At 40.8% G+C, this 20,428-nt stretch overlaps 2 protein-coding genes across 2 annotated transcripts in view; one reads left to right on the forward strand and one right to left on the reverse strand.

Annotated features, from left to right (window-relative positions):
- Window positions 1-9,469, reverse strand: part of LOC115019446 (ryanodine receptor 1-like) — a 51,573-nt gene extending 42,104 nt beyond the window's left edge. Inside the window, exons 1-18 of the mRNA XM_029449011.1 lie at window positions 9,422-9,469; window positions 5,030-5,149; window positions 4,834-4,932; window positions 4,229-4,303; window positions 4,007-4,085; window positions 3,810-3,922; window positions 3,624-3,723; window positions 3,441-3,537; window positions 2,841-2,915; window positions 2,582-2,738; window positions 2,299-2,463; window positions 1,976-2,097; window positions 1,695-1,881; window positions 1,418-1,553; window positions 1,196-1,291; window positions 740-858; window positions 459-592; window positions 89-330 (exon numbers count right to left, since the gene is read on the reverse strand). Coding sequence (XP_029304871.1) covers window positions 89-330; window positions 459-592; window positions 740-858; window positions 1,196-1,291; window positions 1,418-1,553; window positions 1,695-1,881; window positions 1,976-2,097; window positions 2,299-2,463; window positions 2,582-2,738; window positions 2,841-2,915; window positions 3,441-3,537; window positions 3,624-3,723; window positions 3,810-3,922; window positions 4,007-4,085; window positions 4,229-4,303; window positions 4,834-4,932; window positions 5,030-5,149; window positions 9,422-9,469 — 2,164 coding nt within the window. The remainder of the gene's footprint in view (window positions 1-88; window positions 331-458; window positions 593-739; window positions 859-1,195; window positions 1,292-1,417; window positions 1,554-1,694; window positions 1,882-1,975; window positions 2,098-2,298; window positions 2,464-2,581; window positions 2,739-2,840; window positions 2,916-3,440; window positions 3,538-3,623; window positions 3,724-3,809; window positions 3,923-4,006; window positions 4,086-4,228; window positions 4,304-4,833; window positions 4,933-5,029; window positions 5,150-9,421) is intronic.
- A 1,222-nt stretch (window positions 9,470-10,691) lies between these two features.
- On the forward strand, window positions 10,692-20,377 carry nfrkb (nuclear factor related to kappaB binding protein). Its single transcript, XM_029449012.1, is given in 27 exon segments — window positions 10,692-10,703; window positions 11,091-11,243; window positions 11,367-11,568; window positions 11,675-11,802; window positions 11,878-12,049; window positions 12,154-12,258; window positions 12,394-12,467; window positions 12,549-12,630; window positions 12,731-12,926; window positions 13,030-13,141; window positions 13,230-13,356; window positions 13,447-13,524; window positions 13,618-13,694; window positions 13,829-13,875; window positions 14,186-14,246; window positions 14,344-14,518; window positions 14,613-14,719; window positions 14,832-14,955; window positions 15,260-15,339; window positions 15,491-15,684; window positions 15,803-16,073; window positions 16,160-16,339; window positions 16,758-16,952; window positions 16,954-17,481; window positions 18,730-18,836; window positions 19,184-19,319; window positions 19,481-20,377. Coding segments are annotated over 26 exon segments (3,825 nt in total). The 5' UTR covers window positions 10,692-10,703; window positions 11,091-11,117; the 3' UTR covers window positions 19,622-20,377.
- The last annotated feature ends 51 nt before the right edge of the window (window positions 20,378-20,428 follow it).

Here is a 20,428-nt window from a genome sequence, read left to right on the forward strand (position 1 = left end):
GATTATACATGGCAATGTTCTTGGAAATAAGTTATCCATGTTTGAGCCAGGGACTACTTGCAGAAGACTACTTTTAAGTTTACTTTACCTGACCAGAGGTGAAGGCCGTCGAAACCGTAGGAGTAGAGGTCATCCCCAACCCCGTTGGCCCCCCAGCCTTCGCCTCCACCAGGGTAAGGACTGTAGCCCTCCGTCAGAGCCCAACCCACACGCAGGTGATACGGCTGAGCTGTGAGGAACGGCTCCACTTGGTCCACCATGACCTCAAAGTACCACTTCTTATACTGAGTGGATCCTTCACAAGTTCCAAGGAAAATGTTGGGTCTCATGCTGAAGGAGGAATGCAAAGCAAACACCTAACTCAGCGCAGATGTTTTGAAGACCTGGCTTCAACACAGACGAGAGAGCATAACGCTTTTTAAGCCTGTACAGAAGTGTGCTTATACAAATCAACCCACCTGGTAACATAGTTGATAATGTTGGTTTGAAGAAGGAAGTCACGACCTGGAAGCAGATTCTCTGTGATGAGATTCTGATTTGACCTCACGGCCACCCCGTTACACACACACAGAGAGCAGAGCACGTCCAAGACCTGGCCATAAAGGGAGGTAGAAGTCAATGAATGTGTTGCTTTGTACCTCGATATTTCATATATTACAACATATTATGTATCATAGAAAACATGAAGTGCAATCAATCAATCTGGTTTGCTCAACAGACAGTGTCACATGCTCCTGACCTTATGATTGCGCCCGTGCTTATCCAGCAGAGAGATGATTGATTTGATGTGATTCTCCTGGATGATATTCAGCACCTCTGGACTCTCAATCAGAACACAATACAACACCTCCAGGATTCCTGTCATAACAATGTAACAGTGTATTATTAAACATTGGGAGTGATATGTTTATTTGATATGGTAGAAAGGGACAATACAATATATAATACACCCTACACGATAACAGGAACACATTGAAAAATATAATGCAATTGAATGCAACACACCAATCTACAGCTTTAAAACAAATACTACTGTCTTGACAAAGTATTGCAAACTTCAAATAGTTAGTGTTTGTTTCAGGAATATTATTTTAAGTTTCATCATATTGTCAGATGTTGTAATTATTTTGACACCCCCTGTATGTTGTTTGTGAGGGTAACGTCACTTAAATTAACTTGTAAATGTCTTAAATACCTGAAGATGCCTCCAAACGATCCAATTTACTGACCAGCCAGTCAAGGTTGTCACAGAACAGGGCACAGTTAGCACGATTACCTCGGATCAAAGAAGCTTCACAAAAGAAGAGAAGATTATTAATGCATCTCATTCACAAACTAAGAAAGCTGGCTTTATGTTGGGGAACACAATAATGTCTAATCAAGAATCACCATAGATCAAATCACCAGATGAGCATACCTAGCAATTCATACAGTAAGTTCACTATCTCCTTCCATGACTCTGCGGCTTCTTCCCCAGCATACTCTGAGAAGTGGGCAGCTGTGTTGTAGACATTGAGCCGATCTACACAGTCCAGGACATGAGTAATCATTCCCTGTTGGAAAAGGTAAAAAGGTATAGAGAACTCAAATAAAAATAGTCAAATGGAAATAAAACAAGCAAACTTTATTTACAGCCAAACATGCCACATGTTAAACATTTTCATGAGAAGTCGTTCCTCAGTGGTTAGACAAACCTCCTCCTGGAAGAGGTTCTGTCTGTTCTTGAGGGAGCGGAGCTTGAACTGTTTGTCCTCGTGCTCCAGCTCCTCCTCGGGGGGTCGGAAGTAGAAAATGAGGTCCTGCAGGGAGAGCACCACGGTGTCCATAGGCAGAGATGTGGAGCTGGCAGATTTGTTTTTCCCACTAAGAGCATCTAGACCTCTGGAGACACGAAAATAACATGAGAATACAACAACACATATGCTGTGACTTAAAAACATGGCTTTTAGAAAATATTTGAATAAACTGAAGTTACTTGATGAACTGGTTGAAGAGGCCTGCTGTGCTGAAAATCATTCTGGCAGCTTGGGACTCTTCGGTCTGAGATCGTGCCACTGTGAGCGCATCATCCATGTGACCTTCTTTATGGAGTATGGCCTAAGAATTAAACACAGTATACAAGTATATACTCAACACTAGGGTTGGGTGATTGGCCAAATATATAGACGATTGGCTATATACATGTGGCTTGGAGTGCACACAGTATAGCTTACTTAAATATGTTTACATTGTTATTGTTGCTCCAGCACTCATTGGTATACATTTTGCTGATCATCTTAATGTATCATTTTGCTTTACCTTTCTCTTTAGAGGACCCAGGCGGGCAGATTTGGCATCAACAGCAGCATATGTAAGCCAGAGGCCAGTTGAAGCATGCTGTACGAAGCACATGGACTCTCCATATTTGATCTCAGGCGTGCCCATGCCTTCCACATCTCGCTTCTTGATCACTTCGATTTTTTCCTGTAGTTTAAATAAAAAATGCGTTTTTCATCAAGGCTGGTAAGAATCTTTACACGGAACAATAGAGTCTCAAACATTTAGTAGATTTCTGGCACGGCTGACTTTGCATGACAATGACCTTTGAAATTCTGAAGCAGAAGGCTGACATCTTGGAATTTGCCTTCTCCGGGTCCACCAACAGCAGTCCTTTCTCTTCATCCAGGCAAAGGTATCTGCCTGTCGTTATGTGACGTATCCGGAAAAACTGGCCCCATTTAATGTGGCCTCCGCTCCAACTACCAACAGGCACAAATGAATGAGCCTCGGCACACCGTGGGGTCACTAAATGTGAATGATTTTAATCCACGTTTTTAAATGCAAGGAATAGAGATACTCACGCGATACGCAGTGGCTCAAGTCTCCATAAGGATCGAGCATGACTGCACACAGCCCCTCCTTCATAATGAGCAACTCTAAAAAAAACAATAACGTGCAACAAATATCAGGAAATTTAAGGTAAAAAAAAAATCCAAAATATTTCGGTTCATTTCCACTGGTTTAAGTTTATGTCAGTACAATATTAGTATCTATCTATTTATTAAAATCAACTTGCAGACAATTGAAACTTATAACAATTATATTTCTATCCTTCTGTGGTAATGCAGATTGCAAGCAGGGACAGATCTGGTAACTCCTTGCTGCTGAGAAATATTCACAAGCAATGTTGCCAAAAACAAATCTAACCAAGCAGAACAAATAAGTAGCATTTTATGATAAGAATAAAGGGCTCTGCTATTCACTAAAAACGTTGCGATGTGGCTGTTTGTCAATCAGACTAAAGTCTCGGGTATGGAAGAGCTTTTAAGACAGTCCCTACACTATGCATCTACAGAACAATGTATGGCAAGCTTTTGGAAAATGTTTGAGAATGGTAAAACAACCAAAATTGTGTTTTAATAGTTGATGATATGTACAGCATTGAATTATATATCGGTTACCTGCGCTGGTCGTCCCCTTGGTCAGCTCCTGGGATTGCCAAACACTCGTCCATGTGACCATGGAACAGCCTGAGCACATACCCTCCGGTCAGAAAACCTAGAGGAAAAGAATCATATTGCTAAGAGAGAGTGGACAGTTTTATGGACAAACATTTTTTTTTTAGCAACATCAAAATTACAGACCTTCAGCCAGCTCACATCCAGACATCACAGGGGTCATGGTCCACAGTGTTTGCATGAAAGAGGCATCTACCATCAAGTCTCCGCTGGCGTAGGACAGATGCTGAATAAAGTGCAGGTGCTCATATTGGTACGATTTATTGACAACAAATGATCAGTTACAGTGCAAGTCAATAAAATCATGGTTACCAGGTATCGCTCCGAAGAAACACTGACAAGAATGAGGTCATCTCCCACCCTGACCTTCTCGCCTTCAGACCTTTGCTTGGAGGCTGGATGGATGGTCCACCAGCATGCCTCTCCTGTGACGGACAAAAAAAGATTTAGCTTACGGAAATCTCCATCTGCGTGTGTGGGACGTAATGGACAGTAAAGTTCATAGCCACCTGTGGAGTCTTCCTGCAAGCCCACGTCAAAAGCCAATTTGTCTGTCAGTGAGCGTGAAGTAGTCAAACAGCACAAGTACTGCAGAATAAACAGACGGATAAGAAAGCAGTGTAGTGAGAAGACATGTGTAGAGAATAATAGATTGAGAGGATAACCACTGCTTAGAGGAAAGGACAGGATGGAGCAGCAGTAACCACATACTTGAATGTAACTGTGCTCACCATGCTGGAGTGAGTGTGCTTCAGGAGGATGGCATGTCCATACAGCAGGGTTCGGTGACCCCCACCTTGAGACGACTGGGAAAAGAAGGTAGAGGGCGGTAGATTTAGAGACAGGAGGTTATTGTATTCAAAGTCGTCCCTTTGAAACTCCTTCAAGGTGAAAACTCTGCCATGTTAATATCAAAATAACAGTAGGACAAGTTTACAGAGTCCGTATAAAAAACACAGCCACAGGAAACAAACTAAATGATCTCAGAACAGCTGAAGCACATGAGCAAAACAATAGCTGTGTTGCATGATAACACTGTATGTATAACACTAACTAGGTTGTGAAAAGTACCCGCGATACAGTTATAACATAAACGTTCAGTTACAGACTGTGACAGGGGAGAATGAGCAAACATACCCATTTGTCCAAATCGACAGCCTAAGGTGGGGAGGTGGGAGAGTGAAGGAACATGTCAGAAAAGAAACAAAGAGAGTTTTAGTTGTTGAATGAAGCAACATTTGTTTATTATATCATGTGTATGTCCAATGGAAGGAGCACATTATAACCAGACCCCTGATTTGAACCAAACAGTACTAATGATCTAATTGTTTCTTACCTCATCCACAGAAGAGTTGGACAGCATCTCCTGTAATGCCCGCACAGACAGGGACTGCTCCAAAATAAAGCAGCAGATAGCGAGGTCTGGGGGGACATTCTGAAACACAGGACAACAAGGAAACATGCTGATTAGGAGAAATTCAAATCCTTAAAAAACAAGTGGATGAAAAGTATTAAGAAGCGCGTTTCACTACCTGAGCGTTCGAGGTGGTCTCAAGGAAACACAAACGATTCCCAAATCCTTCACAAGACAGGCACAGCTTGATCTGTTCCTTCAGAATAGCTGCAGTGCACTGTAGCACCACCTGATCATCCTACACAAACAAAACAAGTCCAAGGTGAAGGAGGACGGGTTATCAGGTGAATCTTTGCAGGAAAACACGGGGACAGAGCAAGAGGGATTGACATGCAACAAAGGTCCACGCCCAGAATTGTCTCAGTGAAACCTGGCATTTTGGATTTTAGATAACTCTCACGCAAAAGAACCATTTAAGTAAAAAACACATAGAATGACTTACTGTGAAACTTACTGTCAAAAGGTTTGCTATACCAACTCGACAGATATTCTAATGCAACACAACTTTGTTCTTAAAGAAATTCCCCATAGCACTCCTGTAACGTTGTCAGACTCAAAACTAAATTGTTTCAGCAGAACCAGACAATATCGTTTGTTGTGCTGTGATTCCTTTTTGAACAGGGACAAAGAAAATTAGTTATATAAAACAAAGAGAGATGTCATGTCATGATATTTTCCGCACACATTAGCCACATGCAACTCGACTCAAGTGACATCACTTGAGGCAAGTTATCAGGCTTTCCTTCTGGAGCAACAATAGGCTTTGGACAACTTTTCTTTCTTCCACATATGCAGTACTGTAGTACTCTCCAGGACTTATAAACAGACTGCTAGGTGTAAAATCCCTTTCAATGCATTCTGCAAATCATAGATTACATTAGGCTTCTTATGGGTGAGCATATTAAACTTGCCATTCATGACTCTGATAGGTCAAATCTATGTGACGCAAACTGTACTATATTTGCGAGGGGTGACATTACAAGTGAAACTAATTTAGAGGTGGCTACGTACCATAGAAGCAGTAAACAAAGGAACACAGATAGTGTAAATGTCTGACTGCATCTGACCCATTAGTTGTTTTTGATTTGGCCACTAAACCTTTAAGTCAACAATAAATAACAGAAACTTGGGAAAATACATAAACAAAATAATCTGCAATAACAGCGGTTTCTTTAAACAACTTTTGCCAACTGTTCACTTGTTTTTGTCCTATTAATGTGTTTCTCTGTGCCGGTCACTGGCGCAGCTCTAATCTCCCCACCTCTCTCCAACACACAAGCCACGCCCCCTCAGATCTCTATTTCAGGCCGCTGCACCTGCTGTTCACACATCCCATTCTGGAAAGCAACAGATATTTAGTATTTGACTGCCAGGAAAAAAAAAGGCCAACATTGGACAGTATGGATATTGCAATTAGTCACCTTGCTGAGGAGAGGAATGTTTAAATGTACCCCCAGGTCAAACCTTCATGCTCAGCTGTTTATCTGCAAATGCTACTGATTCATTCATACACTTAAAAAAGGCACATGTCTGTTTAACAAGTTTTATTTTCAGTAAAAAGAGTTCAAAATAGTTGTCAATTGTGTGTTTAGGTTAAACAAGTGTGTGATTTAATGTAGTTTGTTCTTTATTCAACCTCTGACCGTCTCTTCCCCTTATCCTCCATTTTTGTTTGTTCATTTTATTTATCTTTTTTTGTCTTACTCACTCAGTCAAGCGTCTTTGAGTTATTAGAAAAGCACTATACAAGTAAAATGTATTATTATTATTATTATTATTATTATTATCATTATTATTATTATTATTATTGTTATTATTATTATTATTATTATTATTGTTATTATTATTATTATTATTATTATTATTATAGGTGCTTCTGAAGCTGTAAATTGGCAACATATTCTACAAAATAAATCTAAAACATAATTAGAATTTGTATTGTGCCTAAGTAAATGTTTGAGTTTTCAGTGTTGTCTATTTCCTCTTCAGATATCTCATGTCCTGAACACATGGACTGCTCAAATATCTTACTTAACAATAACAATGTAATGCGTGTCCTATGCAGTAGACATGAAATTCAAATCAGTAGTTTGCTAATACTTAACTATAACAGCCATTATATTGATGTAACAAATGCATCTGAAAGCGTTGCTACCTTCGAGACCAAAATATTAGAGATCTTTTGACAAAGTGGCAATCCTGCCACAGCCTATGACAGAAGTAAGTGTCAAGTTTCTGTCACGTTCTGTTCCTAAATTACTGCGTGGAGAAGAATGTGTCTACAGGCAGACACACCAACACACTGACAGACAGACTGACAGACATACTGACTGACTGAAAGACAGATGCAACATGTCAGCACAGCATGACACCAGCAGTTCGGTGTTCATCAACATTTACAACAAGTTTTTTTGCCAGAAGATTTGCCACGTGACGACGACTATAGAAATCTGACAAAATGTCGGCACAAAGCAAACACTTTGCGCATCTGATAACAAACATTTCCAGCACTACTTCACCAGTAAAGATCCCACATGGACTGATGTAAGCAGGTGCTGAAATGGGCCGTGCTTTGAACCTGTTAATCCTCACACGGTATATATAGAACTCTGAGTTCCAGGCTGAACAGCTACAGACTTACAGTAACTTTATGACACATTGTTCGCATATTTTACTTTCGTGCTGCGTTACAAGCCATTAGACAATGCCAACTGAAAGCATGAGTTCTTTAGATTTACGTAACTGCTGATTAAATATGTAAAAGAAAACTATTTATGTCTTTATGCTATTCAAAATATTAAGTAAACATATTTTTAAGGAAAAACACAAGACTGCAGTCACACTTCAGGATGCACAACTTATAATCAAGTGGCTACAAAGAACTGAGTTCCAAGTGATACTTATAAGTCTATAGATAATCAGTGCCTGGCTTACGCTAACGACAGGACTAGAGTTACCAGGGTGAAGAGAAACTCGAGTGACACTATGTGGAACATCTACAATAGCTGAGTATCAACGCTGACTTTCCAAATAGAGTGTTACATACGGAAGACTGCTTGCAAGGCCACAATGCCCTTCTGTAGACTTTGGCACGGAGATCTAAACTCGAAATCCGATAGCGCATCGGTGAGTAAGGCAGCCAAAATAAACTGATTTAAACAAAATATTGTATAGCGTGTAGTGTGAAATCAACTAAGCAAAAATGGTAAAACTTCAAAGAGAAACTTTGAAATGAACTGAATCCTCCCTGAGCAAGACATTTATATTAAAAATACATGTTACCTAAATCACAAATTGGGACTGCATTAGAACAAAGACCTGGGAACAAATAATAATAATAATAATAATAATAATACATTTTATTTAGAGGCGCCTTTCAAGACACCCAAGGTCGATGTGTGGATTAAATTTTGGCATTTATTATGGCCTACAAATAGTTACACATAGAACTGTGTCGTAAACAGCAGAGCAGGAGTACTCTGCAACCATCAGTGGCGCCTTTCATTTCCAAGGAGCAATAAAGTGAGTACATATTAGCACAGTAATTACTATTTGTATTATTATTAGTCTGAGAAAATAAGTGTCTAAAAAATCTCCAATCAAAAAACACTGCTTTCTCTAATTCTTTCTAAAAAGGGATGGAAATGGGCGGTTATTACTTACGAGATAAAAGACTAGTCTAGGTAATATTGATACAAATACAATGTGATAGAACGCCAGAATATTTCAATTGTTCCTATTTTCATTCTCTCCAAAAGTGAAAAAGAAACAACAGGATCTAAGTTTTTAATCTTCAACATCAAGCAACACACATGGTGATATTGCACCTACAGGAAGTTGGAATCTTTTTGCTAAAGTCTTTCAACCATATCAGCCTTATTCTGACAAAACCATTCACACTCCCATAACACCACTAGGCATGGTACAATTGAGCCCAGCAGTTCACTGATAATTAATTATTAGTTTCAGCATTTGTAATCAAATGAGTCTGGCATCCTCCAATCTTTCTTTAGGATTTGTTCAAATTCACCTATCTTGACTTAACTGCCTCGTACACGACCTACTCATAGAACTCAGAACTGAACTGTTTCATTTTAACGATTCAACCAATCACTTTTCTTAAAGTAAATACTGTCCGTCGAAGAAAATGCGTTGTTGTCGGTGTCAAAATGTCATAATGCTTTCATGTAACTGAATATAAACGCTTTTGGTAATCTGTGATACAGTTTGTCTATGAATTAACTGTCACCCATCACCAGAAGCTTTCTTCTTTAAGACAAAACAGTAATATGTCAAGAACCCACAGGGATATAAATAGATAACAATGCTGACAAAACCAACCACCTGTCCTTGGCAATCTGTGCTCCGTCTATGTAAGTTACCCAACACAGTAAATGCCTATACTCTATAATGAAGCAACAATACATGACACAAAAGACTAATTGTTGCACATTGTTGTCTGAATAAGTTCACTAACACTTTTTGAGAAGAAGCAGACAGCATCACTTACTGTACGCAGGAACTGAATCTCTTCCTCTCCATCTGCAGCTTCTGCCATTCTCCCAAGGCATTAAAAGCAAAACCTTGAGAAAAATGGGAAGATATTTGTCTCTCGGATCTGTAACTCCTGTTGCCTATATGCCCACCACATAAGGCAAGACAATGTTGGTGAAGGTTTCTGAAGGGCAATGTGGATCCTGTGCCTCTCTCTGGCTGTGCTATGAGGCAGAGGGATTGACTGTTCATTCCTGTTCATTACAGCATCATAAAGAGGTGGAGCAAGCTGACAAAGCTGAATCAGCAATTCTAATGTTGCTGTCATTTCATTGAGACCATTATTTTGCACATATGTTGTTACATATAAATTATTGCAATAAAGTGAGATATTCAAATGTATTGAGAACTTTCATTATTGCCATAACAACTTTTTAAAAGTGTTAAATAAAGAGTAGATTTTATTAACAGACAGACAATAACTGAGTGTTTTGTGGAAGTGGAAGTATATGCATAAAAGATACAAAGGGAAATATGAGAAAAACGTACATTGATAAATGTTTAAAATATCATATTTTATATAACTTATAGCCTATTCATTATCACGTTTATATATTTAATATGTTTTAATAGGACTAAACTCTTAAGGAAGAAACTGCATGCTTTTTAGCATAAAAGGCATGTGTGTATGTAATGCTATCTAAACATTAAAAAAGCAACTATGCTAAAGCTAAAGCTAATAAGCTAACCCTACGTTGCTTAATTTTAGCTCTTCTTGGCACTACTTACATCCCGGGACCTACACCTCACATGTGGGGTCAGTTGCATGGCTGCTCCGCTATCTCCTGCGTTTTTTATTAAGAATAAAGAAAACATGAAAAAATAAGTTAAAGTCTGAGTATAAATGCAGAGATGTATCTTCGAAAAACAAGCATAAAATAGATGGATACATAATAGATAATATATAATAATTGAATCTACTACTACTAGTTAGCTTTAGCTTAACTTTATCCAGGTGACTGTTAGTCCTGTTTAGCATGATGTGATTGAATGAGTGTGTTGAATTTGAATTATGCTCTTCTCCTGCCCAAATTTATGTACAATAAAAGTACGCTGTTAAAAGAAACACCGTTTTTGGTTTTTGTGTAGTTTCTTAATAACGTGAATCAATGACCATCGAGCGTTATTCCTGTAGAGGGCAGCAAAACGACGGCCGGTGCTTCTCATCCAATTTCAGTAGAAGAAGAAAACGGTACGTCGGTCAAATAGTTCCCCCTTCATTCCAAAACACAAAGCAGGTCAGGTAAGAGCTATTAGCTGTTTTTACCATCAGTATAAACTTATTCATAAGATGCATATTTGCCATTAGATTGTACAATAGTAGTATGTTTCTGTTGACAGTTGAAACAGGAATCCAAACGTTACAACTCTCTTTTGCTAATTTAGCAGGAGGCTTAACTCGCTAAGCAGCGCTACGTTAAAAAAGTGGCTAATGTTTTGACACTGGTGAGTGCTTGCTAATGTTCATGCAGTTTGTAGGACTAAACTTCCAGATTCTATCCAAACTTTGAACACAACAAGTTGAATGAATGGAGGCAGACGGATCATTGGCGTCATTCCGCAGATTAGAATCTGATTAGGTTTTGTGAGATTTTGTAGCCATTTATTTTTTCCTGTTTTGAAAGGTTGACAGCTTGGTACAGAGGAGAAGAATGGATGCTCTCACTCGCATGCTTACAGACCCTCTTGATCCAAAAGAAGAAAACGATGGACAAATCACGGAGGAATGCATGCTGGGGAACTGTAGATTGAACCTACCAGAGGACCTACTCGAGGACGTGAGTTATCTGGCGTTCAGTGATGAAATACTGCTCTTTCCTGCTATGTACGGTTGTTCACAGATGTAAGACACAATGCAGATGATGCATTAAGTGTTGCTGTTTGCCTTTTCTTTTCATTAGCCTGACATTTTCTTCTCTGTGATGAGTGAAAACACCTGGAGTGAGGTACTGTCAGATGCCCAGAGGCAACACCTTCGTCAGTTATTGCCACAGTTTCCTGACAACAATGTTGCGGAGCAGGACAGCACCATCACTGACCTATTCAACGACAGAAACTTTCACTTTGGGAATCCCCTTCATCTTGCACAAAAGCAATTCAGAGGTGCCTCCCTAGATATCCACTTATTTAACCATCGACACACCATTATATCACGCTGAGTACATTTTTGAAGCATTTTCTGATCATGACTCTCATTCTCTTAATCCAGATGGTTACTTCAATCCTGAGGTGGTCAAATACAGACAATTATGTGCCAAGTCCCAGAGAAAGCGACAACTGTACTCCCTTCAGCAGTATTACCACAGAATGTTGAAACACATCCTTGTCTCCAGAAAGGTATTTTTGTAAAAGTTTAAAGTACCAGGCACATGGCCTCTTGCCCTTTAGTCTGAATGTGTGTTCTTGTTGTAGGAGCTGCTAGAGTTTGCAGTTCAAAATGGTTTGGACTTTCCACCAAAAAAAACGTTACCAAACAAGACTCATGCTGAAATGCGAGAGCCAAGGGTGAGAAGAAGATTGAGCCGCATACTAAAGGACGTCAAAACTGAGTGTGGAGACAGCAATGCTTCATCTGATGATGACGGTCTGTTCTTTAAGTATTACTGCCGATAACGATACATTTTATTTCTAAAACATTTCTCTAATAAGAAACTTGTGAACACTAATACAAGTCTTATATGCTTGTAGACATATCATTATGGACTCCAGCACCCCAATCACCTTCTTCTCCGACACCCACCGTCTCACTCAGAGTCCTTCCCAGCCTCTCCACCCAAGACATGAAGACTACTGGTCAGTGATTGCTGCAATATTAAGCTGATTTTCCTCAAATGTTTGAGTACAGCAAGTATATTGTTTGTAGACCACATTCCACTTATGCAATGAGCCCTTCACAAAATGTTTCAAATATGTTTTATTTTTTCACAGAAAAAATAGAACTCGGGGAGCGGGATTTGAAAGCCATGCTGCAAAACCATCGGGAGAAGAGGAAGCGACAGCCAGTAAGTGGTCAGGAGAAACGAAACAAAACAGTTGATTTGGATTGTCTTAAATTGTACATCATTAAGGATTTATTTGCTCAGGATCATCCAGACTTGATGACCTCTGACCTCCACCTCGGAGACATACTTTCAAGAGCAAATATCGGTCGGAAGGGGACTGTCCGTAAGTAAAAGAAAAAGATCAATCTTAAGTCGAAGTCTTGCTTTTGTTGATTTCCTGACACACAGTCGATATATTTCTTTACTTATTTTCTTTGTTGCAGCACTTTTTGATCTTTCACTACCTAAGAAGAAGATTAAAGATGAGAGAAGGAAGAAGAAAATGAGGACAATAAAAGTGGAATCTGAGGATCCCTGTGAAATTCTTGCACCTTCAGAAACCCCATCAGCTCCACCAGCGAGCATCATCAACTCCCTGCCGGACACACCGTCTACTCCCCTGCCCAACATCAAGGAGGAGTGAGTGTTGTGCTACACTGGTGTCAAGAATATTCACAGAATTGTGTACTTGTTGTGTGTGTGTGTGTATATATTCATTAAGTCTCCTGTTACATTATTGCAGAATTGTGGAGGAGTCTCCGAGCAGCCCGCTTCCAGTTGAGGAAATAGCGATCAGTTTCTTCAGCCTGTTGGAGAGCATCTTAGGGGCTGAAAACCTTACCAGCACTTCAATGGTATGCTCTCATCATTACAGAGTCCACATACACAAACATATTACAACATTAACTACACAGTATAACACCCTACATTGTTTTCCCTCAGTTGGAGGATAAAGTTCAAATGTGGCAGTCGTCTCCAGCGAGCTCCCTCAATGTGTGGTTTTCATCCGTCCCATGTTGGTCTGACTTGGTTCTTCAAGCCCTGCAGTTTCTTGCAGGAGAGACTAAAGGTAAGTAGCAGTGGTCACTCACTCTAAAACATTAGTCAGGCCTTTATTTTCCACCCCATGTTACTCACGTATGGTATGTTTGTTAATCAGATGGCATGATGGCGCTCCCCAGTGGCTTTTCTCCATTTGTGGAATTTGCTGATGAATCTCAGCAGTGGAGGTGGATTGGTAAGAGGCAGCGTCTCTTGAAATCCCCTTAATGATGCAGTGCTTTGTCGTCCGAGCGTATTCTTGAGGATTAAAGTGAATCATTTATTTCAGGCCCCACTCAGGACACAGAGAAGGATCTCAGTGCACTCTGTCAGCTGTGGCTGGATTCTAAAGATTTAGTCATCAAGGTAGTACAATTATCACAAATACACTTTCAGCACGGACTCTAAAGTGTGTACGATGCTTTGCAACTATGTTTGTGTTGACTACTGTTTTACTTGTGACAAAATGTAAACCTAACCCTTTTTCTTGTCTTCCACAGACGGAGAATGAAGACATGCTAGAGATGACTTCTCCCACACCAAGAGTGTAAGATTCAGCGATTCATAAAGCATTGCAAACGTGATAGTTGCAGGAAAAATAACGTATTAATTAATTGGTTGACCAGAAATGTATTGATTTATTGTTTTTTTTAGTTTCCTGTTCCTGTTTTTTTTTTTTATACACTTCATTTTGTGTATTTTAGATTTGCAATTAGATGATTGCTCAATCAAAAAGTATCCTTAGCTTAATTATAAATAAAGATGAAAGTTATTTCCATCCTGACATTAACATCACAATAAGCTTGAGCTTGAATATGGTTGTTGAAGTTAACAGTGTAATATTTCTAACCGATCAGCTCGACTGATTATGTGGTGCGGCCCAGCACTGGAGATGAGAGACAAGTGTTTCAGATCCAGGTTTGTTTGTGCTGCTGGAATTTCTTTTTTCTTATTTACAGCATTTTGCCTGGAAATGAACTCTCTAAGCGGACATATTTTGTTTTGTTTTTATTAGGAGCAGCAGCGATACAACCAGCCACATAAAGCCTTCACCTTTAGGATGCACGGCTTTGAGTCTGTGGTGGGGCCTGTTAAAGGCGTGTTTGATAAGGAGATGTCTCTCAACAAAGCCCGGGAGCATACACTGCTCCGCTCAGACCGACCACCGTATGTCACCATTCTCTCCCTGGGTAAGGCCTTCGCTTTAACTCTGACTCCATCGTGCGTGTGCGTGTGCGGAAAACCAATCGCATGATTCCGACTTCTACCCTCCTCCTTCCGTAGTGCGGGATGCAGCAGCGAGGTTACCCAATGGAGAAGGAACGAGGGCAGAGATCTGTGAACTGTTAAAAGACTCACAGTTTCTTGCTCCAGATGTCACCAGTGCACAGGTAATGTGTATATATATATGTTTTGTTATCATTCAGCTTGCTCTGGCAAAGTGACTTGAGTGTACTTTGCATTGGCCTGCAGCCTTTAAGTTATGTCTTCGATGCCATTCAGGTGAACACGGTTGTCAGTGGGGCTCTGGATAGACTGCACTATGAGAAAGACCCCTGTGTGAAGTATGACATCGGCCGCAAGCTCTGGATTTATCTGCACCGCAGTCGCAGTCAAGAGGAGTTTGGTGAGCAACCATGCGCTCGATTTTAGGGTTTAGCTGTCCACCGTTGATTTGTTTGTGAAGTGTAAAGATCTCTGATCCTGTAGGTCTCTTTTCATTTGTCTAGTTTTATCATCTTTTATTGTGTACCTTAAACCTTTTAGATTGACCTCATAAGTTGAACAACTTACAATCTTTCATTCCCTTTTCTTTTTATCGCTTTCATTTCTTTTCCATGCTGTGATTTCACTCACATTTAGATGAGCGGTGTCTCCTAGTATATGCTCTCTGTCTATGTTAATTGTCATGTTTTGTTTCTTCCCTCCAGAGAGGATCCACCAGGCTCAAGCTGCTGCTGCGAAAGCAAGAAAAGCCCTACAGCAGAAACCTAAACCTCCATCTAAGCCTGTGAGTACACCGGAGAAAAACGACATCTAGCTGCACATAATGTTAAACATAAACTACTTATCATGTGGAAAACACTGTGGAAGTTGTGCAATTTGTTTCCCTGTAGTTGTTTTATCAAGTGTCTGAGAGCAACGTGTTGGTTGTGTTTTAGAAGTCTGGAACTAAAGACGGCAGTAAAACTCCGGGATGCCTGGAGGCAGGACAGGATATAGGCTCCAATCCCATGTCACCAACTCCTACACCACCCACCCCAAACACACCCGGGACACCAAAGTCCACCTTCCCCTGCTCAGTCACCACGCCGACAAAGCCCGGAGTCCCGGATGCAATCAAAACCAGCACGGGGTCAGTGTGACGCGAGAGCTTTTAATCACATTAACATTGTACAATACGCACACCCACGTTTCAACCGCGTCGTTTGAAATAGACTCTTCTCCTCTCTTGCCCCTTCTCGCTCTTCCAGTGTTCTTCTCGTGTCCCCTCCCTCGCTGCCCCAGCTGGGAACCATCTTACCCACCGGTCAGGCTTGTCCGCCAGTTTCACAGTCAGTCACATCCCAACACACGGCTCGGCTAGTGAGTCACCTGGCGGCAGGCTCCCTCCCTCAGGTACGGGTTGTTTCTGCTCAGCCTGGTCTGGGTTCTTCGGCAGGAAGTCATCAGGCCACGCTGATACATCAGACCCCTCACCAGATCCGGATGCCGGTGTCGATGGCAGCCAAGGGCATGTCACAGGTAACCAGATGAAGAGCGGCGCTTGTTGTTTTGCATCTTGCAAATGCATAATTAATTATATCTGTGTTTTCTATGTATATCGACAGACAATGGTTTCTCTGCCTTTGAGAAGTCAGTCTGTTAGTAGTCCAGTCAAGGTGCCGACCACCCTCTCTGTGTCGGCTGTAGCTGTGGCCAAACCTCAAGCCAGGTCACCTGGTAGCCCGGCTAACAACCCCGCTTCCCCTGCTATGCTGCAGGGAGTCGTCAGCTCGAATATCAAACAGGTGAGCCATTTTGTTTTTCACCAGTTAGGCTTTCGTGAACACTTCAAGAGGCAGTAATGTCTGGTTATAGCACAGATTTCAAATGCATAAATGGGTTATGCTTTCAAACTACAAGCAGCTTTTCACAGGTAGATAATCACATTTTACCTGAACACTCAGGGAGCTTAAGTGCAGAAATGAGTCTTTCAGTTGAGTCTTAGTGCAGTTTGTGTCCTGAATGGGGAAAGTGAGAAAACTGAAAGCATCAAACCTCGGGCACTAAATCACAGCGTGTCAGACAGACGGGGGAATTCAGGTATATTTAGGCAGACGGTATGAGAAGTGTCAAATATTGTATCATCTGAAAATGTTCTTGTAGAAACTGATTCACAAGTAATAACTCTGTGAAAAACATTAGCATAGTTTGTCCCCTTTGAAGGTCTCCATTACAGGCCAATTGGGAATGAAGACTGCAGGAGGAGCAGGAATTCCAATAACGGCTACAAACTTGCGCATCCAGGGTAAAGATGTCCTACGTCTTCCACCCTCCTCCATCACCACAGACTCTAAAGGCCAGACGGTGTTGCGGATCACCCCGGACATGATGGCAACTCTTGCCAAATCCCCAGTTGCTAACTGTCAAACTCACCCCTGACTTTCTGAGCACAGGCAGCAAGAGTATATCAGCCACTCTCCGTGTGACACCGTCCCACTCTTCACCTTCCTCTGTCTCCGGTGCTACATCCTGCACAGGGGAACTACAGACTGCTAAAGCAGGCTCTGTTGCCTCCACCTTGTTGAAGGCTGCGGGAGACACAGCCATACGTCTGATGCCCACATTGGCCGTCACTATGGCTGACCAAAAAACTCGGACCTTCTCCAGCGTGACCTCCCCTGACAAAGGCGGCGCCACCATTCGGATAATGCCAGGCCTTGGTGTTATTCCACAGAAACAGGGTCAGACCATCACAATGACAACCACCACTGGCAGTAAAACCCTCACAGCCTCTACATGTGCTAACGTAGTGACCATGGCTGCCAGCGTCATGGCCGGGGCCAAGGGGATCACGGTGGCTCCTGGAGTCTCGTGCTCAGCTCTAACACTAGGAACAGCTACAGCCACTGTGCGGCAGGTCCCTGCTACAGTGGTTACCACACAGACGGTAAGAGGATTATTCTGTTTACGTTCATATTTGAAAGGAAATTGTTGTTTTGGCCATCTTTGGATGAGGAACGTAGGTGAATGTGATTACAGCTATGGTACATCAGAAATATGTAAAGAAAAAAATATGTGATATTTAGAGCGCCAACGATTAGCCAATCGACAGAATTATAATCGGCAACTATGTTGATAATGGATTTACTTATTAAAGTAATAAAGAAATGCTGTTTCAGCCTCTCGAATACGGTGATTTCTGGCCCCACTTGAAAGGGTTTGTAGCTCTCAGAATGTCACGCTCAACACGTTTCAGGATGTACTTGTAAGAAGCGTGGTTCCCGTGGGAACGTTATGTTTCATGTGCTGATAAAAAAAAACCCAGCAATTTAATACGTGAGAATATATGTTGTAGGACTGAACACACTCTTGTATTACTGACATTTTCAATAACCATGTGCAAACATTGTATTACAATGATAGACCTTTGTGTGACGAGAGGTTGATGAAGGAAGTGTTCTTAGCGTTTTTATATTCTATATTATTATGCACGTTATGTCACTCACCCAGGTCACGGGATATCAAGTAGTAAAAATAAGTTGACTCATGTAATCACTGTCAGCTATAAGATATATAAAGCAGCTCACCTTTGCACATACAAAACGCCTCGAGATGTGTTTTTGATGTGACTCGAGATAACAGACGCGGCTGAGCACAAATCTGTTGGGTTGTTTTCTGCTCACCAGCATCACAGCTTTCCAAAGAAGAAAGGGAAATGAATTGTGTTCATAAGTGGTTATTTCAGATGCGGTTGGATGCCAGGTGACAAGTTGTCGTTATAGCCAACTTGTAGTTCACACCTGGCATCTGAACACAGGCATCTGAAGCTATAAGGTTTGAATGGGGACTTTAAATTACTGGATGCTTCCTCTGAATAGTGTTTTTTATTTAAAAAGGAAGAAAGGTCCAAGGAACCCATCTGGCAATAATTTTTTTTTTTTTTAAAGCCTTTAATCAGATGGCTATTTCATAGTGCAATTCTAAAAACATAGCCAATGCTTATACATGTTAAAAATAAAGCTTGGTTAACAACCCACTAGTGACAGCGTTTTTCAAGCTGTGATTTATTGATTTGCATAGTTTACCAGAGATAATGGAAAATTCCTCACTGCCACTCACTAAGTCTCTCGTAAATCATTTCTTAAAGTCACGTGACTCGGGAACAATAGTTTTCTTTTTTTTGACAACATTGCAGGGGAAGTTACCTGCCCGGATAACTGTGCCCCTGTCTGTCCTGAGCCAACCGCTGAAGAGTAAGGGTGTTGTGACAACACCGATTGTGAAAGGAAGTCTGAACACAAAGTAAGTCTCATCATCTGTCCTTTTAAAAAAACATGATTGGGATCCCCAGTTCTCGTTTGGACCTTTTCCAGACAAAATGAAGAGAGAATTTGATCATTAAGATTAAAATAAACTATAAATTAAATGATAAAGATTGTGTTATTTAGAGATTTCAAACTATATATTTTTATTTGAATGTGCGTTGAGATCCACTTCTTTGAAGTTTAACCTTGTTATGGAGCCTTCCTTGATGACATGATTCATTCAGACTCATATTTATTTATTTATCTTTACAGGGTCCTTCTCTACAGCTATAAGTTTGGCTGGTAGATTGACATGTTTTATATTTTCCACTCTCTTCTGAGCAGTCTCAGCAGTCTGGGCAGGAACATCATCCTGACCACCATGCCTGCTGGTACAAAGCTGATCGCAGGGAACAAACCGGTGAGCTTCGTCACAGCACAGCAGTTCCAGCAGCTTCAGCAGCAAGGACAGGCCACACAGGTTAGCTTACGTTGCACTATTTTGAAATGAAATGAGAAACGATTTTTGAGACAAATAATGTCTTTTATAACACCCGAGTAATCAACCCAATCAAGTTCACGCTGCTTTATTGCCAACTTAAATAAACACAGAGACCAGCTATACGTCTTTCTTACTTTCAGGTTCGTATCCAGACGGTCCAGGCGCAGCAGCTCCAGCAGCACTTGGCAACAGGCTCCCCAAAATCTGTTTCCACAGTCGTAGTCACGACAGCGCCTTCGCCCAAATGTGCCCCCGATCCCCCTCCTGCACCTCAAAAGTGATCCTATCTCGTCAGTCCACAATGAATCGTAGGTCCACTGTACAATATATACGTGCCTGTATTTGGTTGCCCGAAGTACTTTTTGTTCTCAGACTCTTTCACCATCATTTGACTCTCGCAACTGTACGTGTAACATTATTACAACCTGTATTCGGCCTTTTAGTTCTTACAATTTGGATGATACCCACAAAAGCCAGAAACATAATTGTTTCTGTAAATGATACGGGCTTGCGTTCAGATTGACACTTTCTCTGTTGGAGGGTGTTGATCCCTGCAAAGTTACCAGGATCACCAGTATCACCAGTATGTTAAACTGGCAGGTTGCTACAGCCAAAATATAAAACTATTTAAAATGGTTCACTGGGCTGTTGACGACTACAAGCATATTCAGGCAGGCTGCAGTCTTTCCATACAAGGTCTGGTTTACTTTTTCTTTCAGAGGTTTACAAACCTACAAGAGATCAGGTACTCTGTTGATAATATAACTTCACAGCTTATTAATTCATATTAAACTACACATTCAAATGTTCTGTCAATAGGATATTCTCTTTGTCACTTCTTTAAATGTTTGCAACTCAATATTAGCAAATGTGAAGTCAGTGGGACTAAAGTCTGATTTATTTGAATGTTGTGATTTTGTTTTAAAACATTATTTGTTCTCTTATCCGGTGTTCATTTTATTTAATAGCCGGCCATACATTACAGGTTACAATTTATATAACTTGTACTTTTGTGTTTTTAAAATACTTGAACAGATCATATGTGGTTTTAGTTTTTTTTACAAAAACAATCTTAATTACTTTGTACA

Source organism: Cottoperca gobio, chromosome 14, assembly GCF_900634415.1.
Source record: "Cottoperca gobio chromosome 14, fCotGob3.1, whole genome shotgun sequence".
NCBI lineage: Eukaryota > Metazoa > Chordata > Actinopteri > Perciformes > Bovichtidae > Cottoperca > Cottoperca gobio.